This window comes from Cervus canadensis, chromosome 5 (genome assembly GCF_019320065.1).
Source record: "Cervus canadensis isolate Bull #8, Minnesota chromosome 5, ASM1932006v1, whole genome shotgun sequence".
Classification (NCBI taxonomy): domain Eukaryota; kingdom Metazoa; phylum Chordata; class Mammalia; order Artiodactyla; family Cervidae; genus Cervus; species Cervus canadensis.
The window spans coordinates 78,686,980-78,703,072 of record NC_057390.1 but is presented as its reverse complement, the minus strand read 5'-3'; the positions used below and the strand labels follow the sequence as shown (position 1 = coordinate 78,703,072).

The following is a 16,093-nucleotide window of genomic DNA, read 5'->3' as shown; positions in this document are numbered from 1 at the left end:
TTTCCAGTGGTCTTTTCAGAATACATGCAGTAAATAAGAACCAAGAGTAGAACTTGGGGGCACTATAACAAGAGGTTTGAAAATTGGCAGAGAGATACCTGAATACAAACATGATGTATTAGTTACCACTTTGGAACGAAGGCATGTGTTATTTTCCAGAGAGAAAATACTACAGCATTCAAGATGGTAAAACCTCATCAGTGACACAGTCAGTGAAACCTGTCACCATTTAGAATATGGATAAAAAAGTTCTATAGTTGCTGAAGGTCAAGCCGTGGTAGCATATGTGAAATAATTAAGACTCATTTCAAGTTGACTACCTTGAAGAAAGAGGCTCTCTTACATATTCTCAGTAAGTAGAATGCCATAAGTAGAAATTAACTTCAAAGACTTCAAAAGCATTTGAGAGATTCAATGGAAAGACAGCAGGTAATCTAGCAGCAGCACCAACACTTTCTTACTGAAGAGTGTGTTCTAAGGTAGAGCCAGCATGGTGGGAAATACTGACCAACTGTTTACAGCTGTAAAGAAATCTTAAGACTTACATTGTCAGAATCTTCTAAGTTATTCATTTAAAAATTGAGAGATGGCCAGTGATATGTAAGATTCCAAATTACTTGTACGGTGACTATAACACTTCCTCTGGATAAGCTGATGATTTCAAGGGAAATGCAAGGCACATAAATCAATAACTATAATAAACTGTCCAAAAAGAGATGAGGAAAAGTTTTAAGACTTCCTATAAATTTACAACAATTTTCAGACTTACTACAGATCTATAACAATTAACATAGTATGGTTATTAGAAGATAGACAAATAGATCAATGGATCAAAATAAAGAATTCCAAAATAGGCCCCCATTACATGGATGACTGATCGTCAACAAAGATGCAAAAACAATTCCGTACAGAAAGGATAGTCTTTTCAACAAATGATGCTGGAATATTTAGGTATTAAGAAAAAATCTATATCGTGAATGATAAACAAAAATGAACTCTCAAAATGGGCCATGAATCTGCCTGCAAAAGGAAAAACTAAAAATTTTACTACAAATGGCAGGAGTAAATCTTTGTGGCAAAAGTTTCATAATATGACATCAAAAACACAATCAACAAAGGACAAGCTGATAAACTTGATCTTCTCAAAATGTATAAAATATGCACTTCAAAAGACAGGTATGAGAATGAAAAGATAAGACAAATGGGAGAAAATCTCTGCAAAAGCATATATCTAAGAAAGAACTCATATCCCGAGTATATAACAAAACTCAAAATCAGTAAAGAAACAAAAGTTCAGTTTTAAAATGATCTAAGAAGATACACTGATGGCAAATAATCACATAAATAGATGCTCAATGTTATTACTCTTTGGAGAAAGGAATTAAAACCAAAATTAGACACCACAACATATTAATACCTATTAAACTTAAAAAGACTGACCATACCAAGTATTGACAAGGATGGACTTCTCCTAAAAGACTGATTAAAAGAAAAAAAAAAAAAAAAACCAGTACAAATGCTTTGGAAGACAGTTTTTCCAAAAGTTAATCATCCATCGATATGATCCTGCCATTCAACTCTCATGGATTTATCCAAAGGAAATGAAAGCACATGTCCATACAGAGACTTCTACATGAGTATTCATAGCAGCTATATTTGTAAAAGCTAAAACTCAAAATAAACCAAATGTCCATCCACAAGCAGAACAGATCCACAAAGTGCAGTAAATCCATCCATGGAATAGTAGTCAGCCAACAGAATGGAATAAACTATGGATCCATGATACAACTTGATGAATCACAAAATAATTATGCTGACTGAAAGAAGCCAGACAAAAAGCATACTGTTATGACTCCATTTACATCAAATTCTAGGAAATACAAAATAAGATACAGAGACAGAAAACAGATCAGTGATAGCCTGGGCAGGGGATGGGGAGAAGCAGGAGGAGGAATGGGATTATAAATGAGCAAAAGAAAGCTTTCAGGGGTGATGGTTAGGTATGTTATTTTGATAAGGTGAAGGCTTAAGGGTACATACGTGGATCAAAACTTATCAGCTTCTATACTTTATATGTGCAATTTATTATTGGTCAATTATAATCCAGTGAAGTCAGAAAAAGAAAAAAAAACGCAGTATTGGTTTCTAATCATGCACAATTATCAATTAATTGTGTTTATTACTCACTTTCGACCGGTGTGCCTAGTCAATCTAACCATCAGCTTGCGTGCCTCTTCTGAGCTAGACTGAGTATTTTTAACATAGGAAATTGGTTTCTCAAGTCCATGTTTCTCCAAAATCTCTGACACACTGTAGGTAAAAAAGAACTTTTCAATATGCTTTGCTACCAAACAAAACAGCTCTAAGAATCTTAAACATACAAGTAGAACTTAGGTTTAAGTACTGAAAACAAAAATTAAAAAGTAGCACAAAGAATGACCCAATTTTACACACTACATTAATTCTTAGCCAAAGAAAAGCTAATAACTATACACCAAATTTTATTTCCCCTACTGACTTTTATTACAATATTCTTGGGATGAGTTAACATTTTTTTAAAACACTGGCATATCCTTATCTCAAAATCTTTTTCACAATTTTGCTGTACTCCAAAAGCATCAAGTCAGCAAAACAAGCCAAATCTATCACTGCAATACCCAGCTTTAACTCTTAACAATCCTAGTGAGTATTTTGTTATAGGCAAGGCTCCTAGAAAAGCAATAAGCAAAGGATTTTAGAGTTGGAAAACCACAGAAATACTGTAAGGCTCAATCTTCCTAAGGAATCCATTCTATAAACAAACAAATAAGATTCCTGTTCTTACATGGATCTTCTTAGGATATCTTATTCCATAATTATCAGCACTGTATATACATCTTGTATGTTCTCACCAAATCTCACATTTATGAATTATAGGTCAGATAAATTTCAGTAACTCTTCATAAAGGTAAGTTTAATGGGTCATTTCACCTGACATTATATACACTAAACATTTATCAACTATTAATGGCTATGAGGTAAAATTGGAACAGGAATGAAAAGCTTTCCTTTTAAAAGGTTAGTAAATTAAGGTGAACAGTGAAACACTTGTGAATCATCCAGAAACCTACAGGGTGCTACTGTTCGCCTGAGGTACTGAGAGCATAATTTGACTATGAACACAATTCACAGTTACATCCAGGAACATGTGGTGAAATAAATAATGTTTCTCATGCAGCAATAATTTTTTATGAAATACATTATGTTTATTATACTGTATCTCTTTGGGAAAGCTCCTTCCCACTTCATTAGGGAAATAAAAGAAACCATGTAGATTTGTAAGGAATGAATCTATATTGACTTAACAAATTAAGTTTTGTTCAAACTATGCTCAATTTTTTAGAGAGGCTGTGGGGAGGAGAGAGACATCAAATTAGTAGATTCCAAATACTTGTACTTTACATACTAACACTATCAAGTGATGTTATTATTTATAATTTCCACAACTGTATATTGGAAGAACAAAGTTTATTATTACTAAAATTTAATTTTAATGTAAATACTTAAAACTTACATATAAGCACATCATATATAAATATAAAAATGAATGCTAGTAAACAATATTACACTTTCTGAATAGCAACTTGGAAATTTTCAGTCTCCAAAAGAGCTTAATATTTCATTTTCACAGTAAAGAATATTGCTAGTTACTACTATAATCCAAATATTCAATCAAATGTCAGTTCAGTTCAGTCATTCAGTCGTGTCTGACTCTTTGAAACCCCATGAACCGCAGCACACCAGGCCTCCCTGTCCATCACCAACTCCCAGAGTTTACTCAAACTCATGCCCATCGAGTCGGTGATGCCATCCAGCCATCTCATCCTCTGTCGTCCCTTTCCCCTCCTGTCCTCAACCCTTCCCAGCATCAGGGTCTTTTCAAATGAGTCAACTCATCACATGAGGTGGCCAAAGTATTGGAGTTTCAGCTTCAGCATCAGTCCTTCCAATGAACACCCAGGACTGATCTCCTTTAGTATACCCCAAAAAAAGGAGTAAAATAAACACTGTTTGCTGGTAGAAGTAGTAATTGCTAAAGGAACTAATATTTCTTATTTACCTACTAAGTGTGAGGTACTTTAAAAGCTTAAAGTGAAAGCCACTCAGTCGTGTCCAACTCTCTGAGACCCCATGGACTGGAATTCTCCAGGCCAGAATACTGGAGTGGGTAGCCTTTCCCTTCTCCAGGAGATCTTCCCAACCCAGGGATCGAACCCAGGTCTCCCGCATTGCAGGCGGATTCTTTACCACCCTAGCCACAAGGGAAGCCCTTAATATAATATTAGTTTCACATCTCATGAGTTAGATATTATAGGTATTACAGCTAAGAAAACCATAGGCTCAAAGATCACACAGCTAGTAAGTGACAACACCTAGATTTGAACACACTTCTACTAGTCTTCAGAGAAGGCAATGGCAGCCCACTCCGGTACTCTTGCCTGGAAAACCCCATGGATGGAGGAGCCTGGTAGGCTGCAGTCCATGGGGTCAGGAAGAGTGGGACACGACTGAGCGACTTCACTTTCACTTTTCACTTTCATGCATTGGAGAAGGAAATGGCAACCCACTCCAGTGTTCTTGCCTGGAGAATCCCAGGGACGGCGGAGCCTGGTGGGCTGCCATCTATGAGACTGCACAGAGTCGGACACGACTGAGGGGACTTAGCAGCAGCAGCAGCTACTAGTCTTCAAAGTTCATGTTTCCACTACTGTAGCATTCTGCTGAGATAAGCTAGCATTAGATTCATTCACTCCTAGGAGAATCAAACAAATATGAGATCAAAGCAGAAATGACCACTGGGCATATTTAATGTAACATTTCTTGGACAGATGTCTTTAATCAGTATAGACCAGACTGCCAGTTTTCTCACCTGAGAATGTGCTCCAGTTGGTCTACCATGTCATGAAGCGCTGTGGTGACCTCTGTTTTCTGACTGAAGGATAAAGAAGAAAAAATTAAAATTAGGTTTTAGTAGTAGCTTTTTACCTAAAATACCAAACTCAAGTTTAAAAAACAAAACAAAACTGATGTTTCCCTTGGACGTTAATAAATTAAAGTGGCATCATACTGTCCAGGTAAAATGTCAGTCTCATCTCCTACACTCATTCAGCATCTTTCATAACTCAAAAGAGATTAAGATAAAAAATACTAGAACAGAACAATATTTTCTTGTTAGTGAGACATGGGCAACTATTTTCCTAAAGACTTTTAGTTTAGTTCTGATGAAAAGCAAAAAAGAATTATAAATCAACTGTAGTCTTTCTTCAAAGAAGTGATAAAGAATAAAGCTATCATTTATTTGTGTTTTTTTAAACAATAAAATAGATTAGGAGCCACGGGCCTCACAGTGGCTTTGTCCTGGTCCTGTCTACACCACCTGTGACTCTCATAGGACGTGTCCACTAGGATTCTATATACTCAAGGGTCTTTTATATCTCATCATTCACACTGCCTCCACTGTAATATTTAAAAGTGAAGGAGAAGTACATAGTCATCATATAGATCATTCCTACCAGGGAGTTGAGATAACCAGCAAACTCTCTCTCAGGAAAAAATTAGATGGGAGACTAGGAGAAACATTACCGCAAAAAAGATCATAAACTAATAAGAACATGGCTGACAGGACAGACTGAGTACAGTACAACACACATGCAAGTGAAAGGAATATGGCAGAAAAGTTAAGCAACTGCCATAAAAGCCCCCAGCCACCCTCAGGAACTCTGTGTCCCAGCCTTGGAGGGACAGCTCTCAACTGAGAACAACCGTACCCGACACACTCTGATGCCTTCCAACCAATGATCTGGCTGAATTCAAGCAAGATCTTATGATCTGATAAGAAAACCAAATAAAAATCTCATCTGGACTTGGAAAATTAAAAGTGACCTACCTTGAACTCACTATTTTTAAAACTATCAATTTGTCCTGGTCTAAATCTATATGGCAATTATTTCAAGCAATTTACAAAGATTATACTATCTTTTTAAACCAAGTTTTCAGCTTTGGACCGGAGTGATAAATTAGGGTATATTACACTTAAAGTCCTTCAAAAACAGAAGATCATTTGTCAGAGCTAACTTCAATTAACATACTCATTCAGAAATAATTTTCTTAAATTATCATTTTGTAGCTCTACAATAAACATTTGTCAATGATTTTCAGAATACAATGTTCTTCCTTTGTGAATGACATTCACAAACATAATGACTAAAGATTTTTTTCAGCCAGGTGGAATGTGCAGCCTAGGTAAGACACACAAGAATCTAATATCCTAAATACTGAATAAATATATGGTTAACCATTTGGTAAATAAAACCATTTAATCACTGAAAATAAACAACTAATCACTAAGAGAATGTAAACTGACAAACTTGGCATGAGGAGCAAAAAGAAGCGGAGTAAATATTCTGAAGGCCTATACTTTAATACTAGACTAATTTATAATTGAAATTATTTAGAAAATTACAATAATGAAATACAATCATTAAGAAATAAATGGAACAACGGAGGATTATCATGCTTTTTGTGTCTGTTTACCAAAAAATTTTTTTAAAAGTCTGTTAGATCAGAAACCATTCATCTGAAGCTGAAAAAAAGCTTTTGGACACACACACACACACACACACACACACACACACACGGCATTTCTTAGCCTACACACTCTCTGAAAACAAATATACTCATCCCCTCATTATAGAGAAACTGAAAGTCACTCAGTCGTGTTCAACTCTTCATGACCCCATGGACTATATAGTCCATAGAATTCTCCAATGCAGAATACTGGAGAGGGTAGCCTTTCCCTTCTCCAGGGGATCTTCCCAACCCAGGGATCGAACCCAGGTCTCCTACATTGTGGGTGGATTCTTTTTTTTTTTTTAATTGAAGGATAATTGCTTTACAGAATTTTGTTGTTTTCTGTCAAACTTCAACATGAATCAGCCATAGGTATATATGTATCCTCTCCCTTTTGAACCTCCCTCCCATCTTCCTCCCCATCCCACCCCTCTCTAGGTTGATACAGGGCCCCTGTTTGAGTTTCCTGAGCCAGACAGCAAATTCCCGTTGGCTGTCTATTTTGCATATGGTGATGTAAGTTTCCATGTTACTCTTTCCATACATCTCACCCTCCCCTCCCCACGTCCATAAGTCTTTTCTCTCTGTTTCTCCACTGCTGCCCTGTAAATAAGTTCTTCAGAACCATTTTTCTAGATTCTGAATATGTGTTAGAACATGACATTTATCTTTCTCTTTCTGGCTCACTCCACTCTGTATAATAGGTTCTAGGTTCATCCACCTCCTCAGAACTGACTCAAGTGTGTTCCTTTTCGTGACTGAGTAATATTCCATTGTGTATATGTACCACAGCTTCTTTATCCATTCATGTGTCAGTAGCCATCTAGGTTGCTTCCATGTTCTAGCGAGCTGCGCCACAATGGAAGCCCCCTCATTATGTCTACATAAAAAAAAAAAGTTCTCTGAATATCATCATTCAATTGATATAATGACTAAATCCCCTCACAGTAGGCAAATTACTGGTTATAAGTTGATAGATAAGCTCTAATTGATATTCATGCCTCTTTGACCTTACTGAAGAACAAAGTCTAATACATTTACTTTTAAAAACTGCACATGTCAGTTGGAAGTCAATGATTTTACCGAGATGATTCAAGGACAACCAAGGGGGCATCAAGCAGGCAGAGGGACTATCATGTCATCCCTGAAGATCATGTAAAAAGAATTTCCCCAACACTTCTGCCCTATGAGGTGCTTGTCAAGGAAAGGGCTCTGCATCTCTTGATACCTTCTGAGAAAAGCACTTTGACTTGAGACACTCTGTCATCCACTGGGCTGAGGTTTTTAAAGGATGGGTAATGATATTTTACTAAACAATTGTTAAGACAATCCACGTTACCAGTCCTGTGCTGCCTACAGAACCCCCATGGTTTCCAGAGGTAGACCTGCTGCTCTTCACCAAAGATGTGAAGGAGCCTGTGGTCCCATCTGCACAGTTTTCGGTAACAAACAGATGCTGAGTCCCCCAATGACTACACCTTTTCTTTCTATATGAAGATTCCCTAAACCTGGACTGAGGAAGGGAAGTATTAACCACTAGTACAGTCTCCATTTAGCTTTACCAGGAACAAGACCATTTGCCTTGATTCCTTCTTGGGGTCAGCACTTCAACTCGTAAAGAAAAGAGATCAACAGTCAGGATCTATGAGCCACCCAACATTCCTGTAACACAATAGACAGAGTGCAAGATTACCCTACCCTCCAGAAATCAAAACTAAAACAAGATAGATAATCTAGCTGCTCACAAATAAGGCAATTTCCTAAGGACCCCTATAATGAAAAGCCTTCAGCTTGTCACAAGACATCCAATCAGATATTATCCAATAAGATAGCAATTATTACTTAGTAGATATAAATTAATGGTCAAGAATCATTAGACATGGAGGAAAGGACCTCACAGTTAAAGCAGAGATGCAAACAAAATATGAAAAATCAAAGATCATGGTGGGGTGAGGGTAATGCAGGGTGTATAGAAAGGGTTTATGCATCTGTGAAAAAACAGCAGGATATTATTTTGTTTTATTTTATTTTATTTTTTTTTATTAGTTGGAGGCCAATCACTTCACAACATTTCAGTGGGTTCTGTCATACATTGATATGAATCAGCCATGGATTTACATGTATTCCCCATCCCGATCCCCGCTCCCACCTCCCTCTCCACCCGATTCCTCTGGGTCTTCCCAGTGCACCAGGCCGGAGCACTTGTCTCATGCATCCCACCTGGGCTGGTGATCTGTTTCACCATAGATAGTATACATGCTGTTCTTTTGAAATATCCCACCCTCACATTCTCCCACAGAGTTCAAAAGTCTGTTCTGCATTTCTGTGTCTCTTTTTCTGTTTTGCATATAGGGTTATCGTTACCACCTTTCTAAATTCCATATATATGTGTTAGTATGCTGTAATGTTCTTAAAGTGAATGAGGAAAAATTCTTGGAATTTAAGAAAGCCAAAATAAATTTTAAAATTCAAAATAAGGATTAGAAGATAAAATTGCAGAAATTTCCCAGACCATGTTACAAAAGGTCAAAATGTAGGGAAAAATAACAAAAAAAAGGCAGTAAATAAATTTAAAGTGTGCAAAAAAGAAAAATAGAAGGGCATGCAAATAAACTAATCAAAGAAACATAACAGGAAAAAATATAAGAAAGAATAGTCTGAAGGACATGAGTTTCCAGGTTGGAACACACTATGTAATGATAAACACAGATTCACAATAAAATACATCCTTTTGATATTTCAGAACATTAGAGATGAAGGGTAGGAAGGATTCCAAAAACAGAAGAAAAAAGCCATATAATGGCCTTGGACTTCTCACCAACACTGGAAGGAGAAGATAAGAGTGATGCCTTCAAAGCTCATAAGCAAAAGGATCATTAACCCAGATGTCCAAGCAAGCCAAGCCTTCCAAGTGTAAGGATGCAACTATAACATTCTTCTGACATGAAACAGTCTTAAAATAAGAATGCTTCTATGTGATGTTTGACAAGAAGCTATTCAAGACTGTGTTCTATCAAAGTGAGGGAATAAGTAAAGAAAGGAGAAGATAATAACTCCAGAAATGCAACATAACAACAGAGGAGAGATGACCAATGTACAGCAGAGTAAACAATAAATCCATACCAGAGGAGGAGAAAAGACAATTCTAAGACGTTTCTTTGAAGTAAGAGAGAGTGTGAAAGAGAAAAGAAAGATTACTAGATATTTTTGACCTTGAAAAGGAGTTTTAGACTTCTGTCAGAAGAGTGAGGGAAATAAATGGAAACAATGACAAGGAAATTATTCAATCCAAGGGAAAGAAATGCATAAAGAGAAAACACAATCATAACTAGCTCTGTGTAAACAGTATATACACAATCACAATGATAAAAATACCTCTTTAACTACACTGAGAAAAATGGCTAGGAGAAGTAGGTATGGGGGCAGGGTAGGCTTCCATAAAACAAAGTCAATAATCATCTGAAGTTGGAAAATCAGTAAACAATATGAGTATAATATTTTAAAGGACACAGACAAAGTTGAGAAAAAAAAACATGATCTGTAATGAAGACAGGTATCCAAGGATGGGGCATGAGAGTAGCCCACAACTGCTTGTCGATTACAAGTCTCCCAGTGTCCTCATTTTAACTAGTAGATAACATTATTTTATGGTTAAAGATTAGAAGGGGATTACGTTCCCTTGGACACCTTAATTTCAGAATAGCTCCCCCTCACCCCCACCAATGTGTTTTTATTCACAACACCAACTTTACAAACTGAAGACAACCTGACCTCTAGAATATCTCAGTCTGTATTTATCTGGTTTTTTCTTCAAGCTGTTATTTAACTTGTTCTCCTATTCCCTACATTTACTATAAAGTAGAAGTCCAGCTTAAAGTACTGATTAGATTCAGGGTAAATAATTTTACTTCATACTGCTTCTCACCAGGAGGCACATACTGCTAGGCTATCTGACTCTAAGTGATGCCATTTCTGATAACTTGATCAAACGTGACAATAGTCAGACTTGAACTTTATAAAAGTAAATTTCCCTTATGAAATTACAAAAAAAAGTTAAAAATGTCTGCTAAAGGTAATACCTTGGTACCATGCGAGTATTCCTTCCCCATCAATTTTTCACGTGACTTCAGTACTATCAAAGACGACACCAGAATTTCTGCTTTATGACAGAAAGTGAAGAAGAACTAAAGAGCCTCTTGATGAAAGTGAAAGAGGAGAGTGAAAAAGTCATCTTAAAACTCAACATTCAGAAAACAAAGATCATGGCATCCGATCCCATTCACTTCATGGCAAATAGATGGGGAGACAATGGAAACAGTGAGAAACTTATTTTGGGCTCCAAAATCAATGCAGATAGTGACTGCAGCCATGTAATTAAAAGACACTTACTTCTTGGAAGAAAAGCTATGATCAACCTAGACAGCATATTAAAAAGCAGAGACATTACTTGCCCAACAAAGGTCCATCTAGTCAAGGCTATGATTTTTCCAGTAGTCATGTATGGATGTGAGAGGTGGACTATAAAGAAAGCTGAGCGCCGAAGAATTGATGCTTTTGAACTGTGGTGTTGGAGAAGACTCTTGAGAGTCCCTTGGACTGCAAGGAGATCCAACCAGTCCATCCTAAAGAAGATCAGTCCTGGGTGTTCATTGGAAGGACTGATGCTGAACTGAAACTCCAATACTTTGGCCACCTGATGCAAAGAACCAACTCATTGGAAAAGACCCTAATGCTGGGAAAGATTGAAGGTGGCAGGAGAAGGGGACAACAGAGGATGAGATGGTTGGATGGCATCACCGATGCAATGAACATGAGTTTGAGTAGGCTCCAGGAGTTGGTGATGGACAGGGACGCCTGACATGTAGTAGACCATGGGGTCACAAAGAGTCAGACACGACTGAGCGACTGAACTGAACTGATAGATTACATGAAACAATTATTTCACAATGGGTTGCAAAATCAGTGACTTTTATCATTCATTACACACACATACACACACACACACACAAACAAATATTTCCTTGGAAAGAAAAGAGAGCAAAGAAGAAAGAGGTGGGAGAAAAAGAAATAGAGCATGAGGAGGACTTCTTGTCTAAATAGCTGATTCTGCAAATGAGGAAACTGATGACCACATAAGTGACTCAGCTGTCATCACAAAGGCATAGAGACAGGCCCACTAATTTTTCATTCAGTGCTTTTCCATGTGCTTTCATTAACTTTTCCAGATATGAAACTTATAATATATACTACATTCTTAAAAAGTATAATTAAAGGAATGATTGTTGTGTGACTTTCAAAGAGAAAATACAAATCCAGTTTGCATACATCTAAATGATCCAAAAGAATGTTATGTAAATTTCTACTTAAACATAAGCCCAGTTAAAAATATGTATATTCACTCCTCAAAAAATTAAAAATAGCACTACCATATTATCTAGCAATTCCACTTCTGGTTATATATCTGAATAAAACCAAATCACTATATCAAAGAGATATTTGTACCCCATGTTCACTGTGGTATTATTTATAATTTCCAAGACACAGAAACAATCTAACTACCCATCAAAGGATAAAGGGAAAGAATAAAGAAAATGTGATATACACACACATGATAGAATACTATTCAGCCATAAAAAAGAAGGAAGTCATCCATTTATGCCAACATGGAAGGACCTTGAGGGCTTTATGCAAAGTGAAATATGTCAGACAGAGAAAAACAAATACTGTATGATCCCACTTATAGGAGGTATCATACAAAAAAAAAAACACAACCAAAAAAGAGGTCAGATTTGTGGCCACCAGAAGGGGAACTGAATAAAGGTGGTCAAAAGGTATAAACTCTCAGTTATAAGATAAATAAGTACTGGGCATATAATGTATAACATGATGACTATAGTTATACTGAAGTATGTTGTATTGGAAAGTTGCTAACATAGTAAATCCTAAAAGTTCTCATCATAAGGCAAAAAGTTTTATTTTAAATGTGGTAATCATTTCACAACATATGTAAGTCATTATGCTTAAACCTTAAACTTACATTGTGCTGAATGCTAATTATATCTCAATAAAGATATAAGATGTAAAGAAAATGAGGTATGTATATCCACACATTATTACTTAAAAGTTTTATTCAGGGCAAGGGCCAAGAACAGAGAAATACAGCTAGCCCAAAAATATGGGAAAAGATTAGAAACACAATTTAAAACAAAGACACATTATTGTCTATCCACTTAAACTGCTTCTTGTTGTGGTGACAGTGATATTATTTATTTTTTAAAGGATAATTATCAAGGTTGACAAAATTATAGTGACTTCTCATACACTATTAGAAAACTGTTTATCTTGAGGCAACAGGTTTGCATACGATTTCATTTTCGTCTTTATTTTATATTCCCCAAATTCTCTATAATGAAGATTCAGAGAAGCAACATTTTCATTTTAACTGTTAGAGTAAAAAGACACAACCACAAAAATGGCACACTGTGGATTCTTACCCATATCCTCTTTGTGGTAGACATTCTAATATGTCATAGCAAAGAGCAAGCTGGTCATTTCGTTCACAGCTATAGATGCATTCTAGTGCTATTGCCATTAGTTGGTCCTGATCAGGAATGATTTTTTGCTGCAACTAGAGAAATAAAGCATGTTGTATGAAATGTCAATAGATTTACATTCAGTTTTGCCATATACCAGTACCACTGTCAATAGAATATTAAATAGTGCAATTAATCAGCTGCAGAAACAAATCTTGGCTTTTTTTAGCTTACAGACTTTTGGGGTCTTTAATAACTCTAAATGAAATTGCATTTTAATTACAGAATCAGCGAGAAAAGACAATTTGTACCCATAAGCCTTGCATCTGCTGAAAACAGATTCTTCAATTTATGACCCATTTAAGATAAAGTAGACAGAAGAAACATAGTGAATTAAAAAGGCAATTCATTAAAAACAACATTTCTAACCCTAAAGCCAAATTTTACGTTTCAATCAAAATAAAATACATAAAATTCCTTAACTAATATTCAGAGATGTTCAAACCTGCTATTTTTCAGTATGCATTAAGTATTAGTCATTTAGCTCAACAGTATTGACATTTTCTTCAAAGAAGTCACATTGTAATGCAGTAATATTCATATCCCAAAACATATTCCATATTTCTGATGCAGAAATATGGCTATATAGGGTCACTTTCCCATTGCAAGCCACAAAGGGCAAGGGCCATTCTTAGAGTATTTTCTGGGATATAGAAGTAACAGATTTGTGCCTTGTTTTGTATCACAGGCACATTCTTTACCATCTGAGCCACCAAGGAAGTCCTTTCTCATCTATAAAACTGGGATATTAACATCTTCCTAATAGCACTGCTGTGAGAATTAAATAAATTAATACAAGTAAAATGCTTATATTATTGCCTCCAAAACAGCAGACTGAAAGTATTTTCTTAGAGCCCTTTACAACAACAAAATAAGATTAAGATGATTTCCACAATAAAGATCTACTGCTTTTCAACATTTTAGTAGAAACTCACAAAAGAAAAAACCCCCCAAAACATCAAAGTGATGAAGAGAAGCTGTCCAAAAAGGGTATTTTCTCAATAGAAAAATCACATCAACAGATGAATAGAAGAAAAGGATGCAAAGAAGAAACAATGAGGTTACCAGGGAAGTTAAGTTTTCTAAAGTAGTTGGGCTACAGGATTTATATATATGTTCTTCTTCAAGGTATTACAAAATAGATCATTAATTTGACATCAACATTTGACAAAGAATAAGTTACCTAAGGTTGCAAAGTGACAAACTGGTGAAACAGGGGCAACGCAGGGCACAATAAAAGCGTCAGTAAAGGTTAACGGAAGTGGCTAACTTTTCTCATTCTCTTATTGTGTGTCTGTGCTGTGCTTAGTCGCTCAGTCCTGTCTGACTCTTTGCAACCCCATGGAGGCAGCCTGCCAGGCTCCTCTGTCCATGGAACTCTCCAGGCCAGAATACAGGAGTGGGTTGCCATGCCCTCCTCCAGGGGATCTTCCCAACCCAGGGATTGAACCCAGGTCTCCTACATTGTGGGCATATTCTTTACCATCTGAGCCACCAGGGAAGCACTACTGTGTGCCAGGTAATGCTTCTAAGTGCCTCACGTGCATTAACTCACAAATCCTCAAAACAATCCTGTAAAGTCAGTATTGGTGTTATTCCTATTTTACATAAAAGTGAAGTCACTCAGTCGTGTCCAACTCTTTGCGACCCCATGGACTGTAGCCCACCAGGTTCCTGTGTCCATGGGATCCTCCAGGCAAGAATACTGGAGTGGGTTGCCATTTCCTTCTCCAGGGAATCTTCCCAACCCAGGGATTGAACCCAGGTCTCCCAAATTGCAGGCAGGCGCTTTAACCTCTGAGCCACCAGGGAAGCCCATATTACATAAAGGGAACTGTAAAAAATTTGCATGATATAATATACCATAAACAAAGTCAAAAGATAACCTACCAACTGGGTGAAATATTCACACTAGAAACCACAGAAAAATAATTAATTACACTAATACACATGAATTTCTAAAAGTTAAGGCACAAAGAGACAAAAATCCAAGTGAAAATTGGAAAAAAGACTGAGCAACAGAAAAAAGGTAGGAATGGACAATTCACAAAAATGGCAATGCCTGTCAAGCACAAGGAAAAATGATCAAATTCACACATATTCAGAGACGTACAAATTAAAGCAACACTGAAATGCCATTTTTCACCCATCATGGTGGCAAAAACTTTTTAAATATGACAACATATTCTGTCTGCAAAGTTGTGGAGAAAGAGCCATGCTCATACATTGCTGGTGGATGTAAACTGGAACAACCTATCTGAAAAGAAATGCAGTAATACCAACACAACCCAACCCACAGAGCCCAGGATCCCCTTGTAGGAATATACCCTAAAGATATATATATGCCAACGACACAAAATAAATATGGACATTGTAGCTTGGTTTGTAATTATAAAATACTGTGAATAGCATAAAAAACTAGTGGGACTGAGTAACTGAGTTTTCCATTTTAATTTACAAAACCATACATGGCTAGTGGCTAGCGGCTAGCATACTGAACAGCACAGTCCCAGAGGCACTTTTCAACTTCCTAAGGAGTGTGAGTCCAAGGCAGGCCAGCAGGAAACTGCAGCTGAGAGTTTATGTTAAGCAGACGATCCCATGTCCTCATTGCTGGGATACAGTCTTGGATGTTCAAGGAGAAGGGCCAAGGAAGTTTCCAGTGCTTCTACTCTGGACCCCGAAGGATCACACCCTATGAGTACTAGAGAACTGGAAATATGGCAGTCTTTTTGAAACCTGAAATAGCTCAATCCCCATATGAGAATGGTGGGCACAGCAAAACAAGAATGGAAATTACTTGTACATAACACTGATTTTCCATCAGAACCACTGGATAAATGACAGCCAGATCTTGACTGACAGGTAGGTATTTATAATTAAAAGAAGGG

The 16,093-nt window shown here is 36.7% G+C and overlaps 1 protein-coding gene across 1 annotated transcript in view; it reads right to left on the bottom strand.

Moving 5' to 3' along the window:
• The window catches only part of NBAS (NBAS subunit of NRZ tethering complex), a 308,614-nt gene that overhangs the window by 165,807 nt on the left and 126,714 nt on the right, over positions 1-16,093 (bottom strand). Inside the window, exons 26-28 of the mRNA XM_043469328.1 lie at positions 13,104-13,237; positions 4,910-4,972; positions 2,188-2,310 (exon numbers count right to left, since the gene is read on the bottom strand). Of these exons, the coding sequence (XP_043325263.1) occupies positions 2,188-2,310; positions 4,910-4,972; positions 13,104-13,237 (320 nt within the window). The remainder of the gene's footprint in view (positions 1-2,187; positions 2,311-4,909; positions 4,973-13,103; positions 13,238-16,093) is intronic.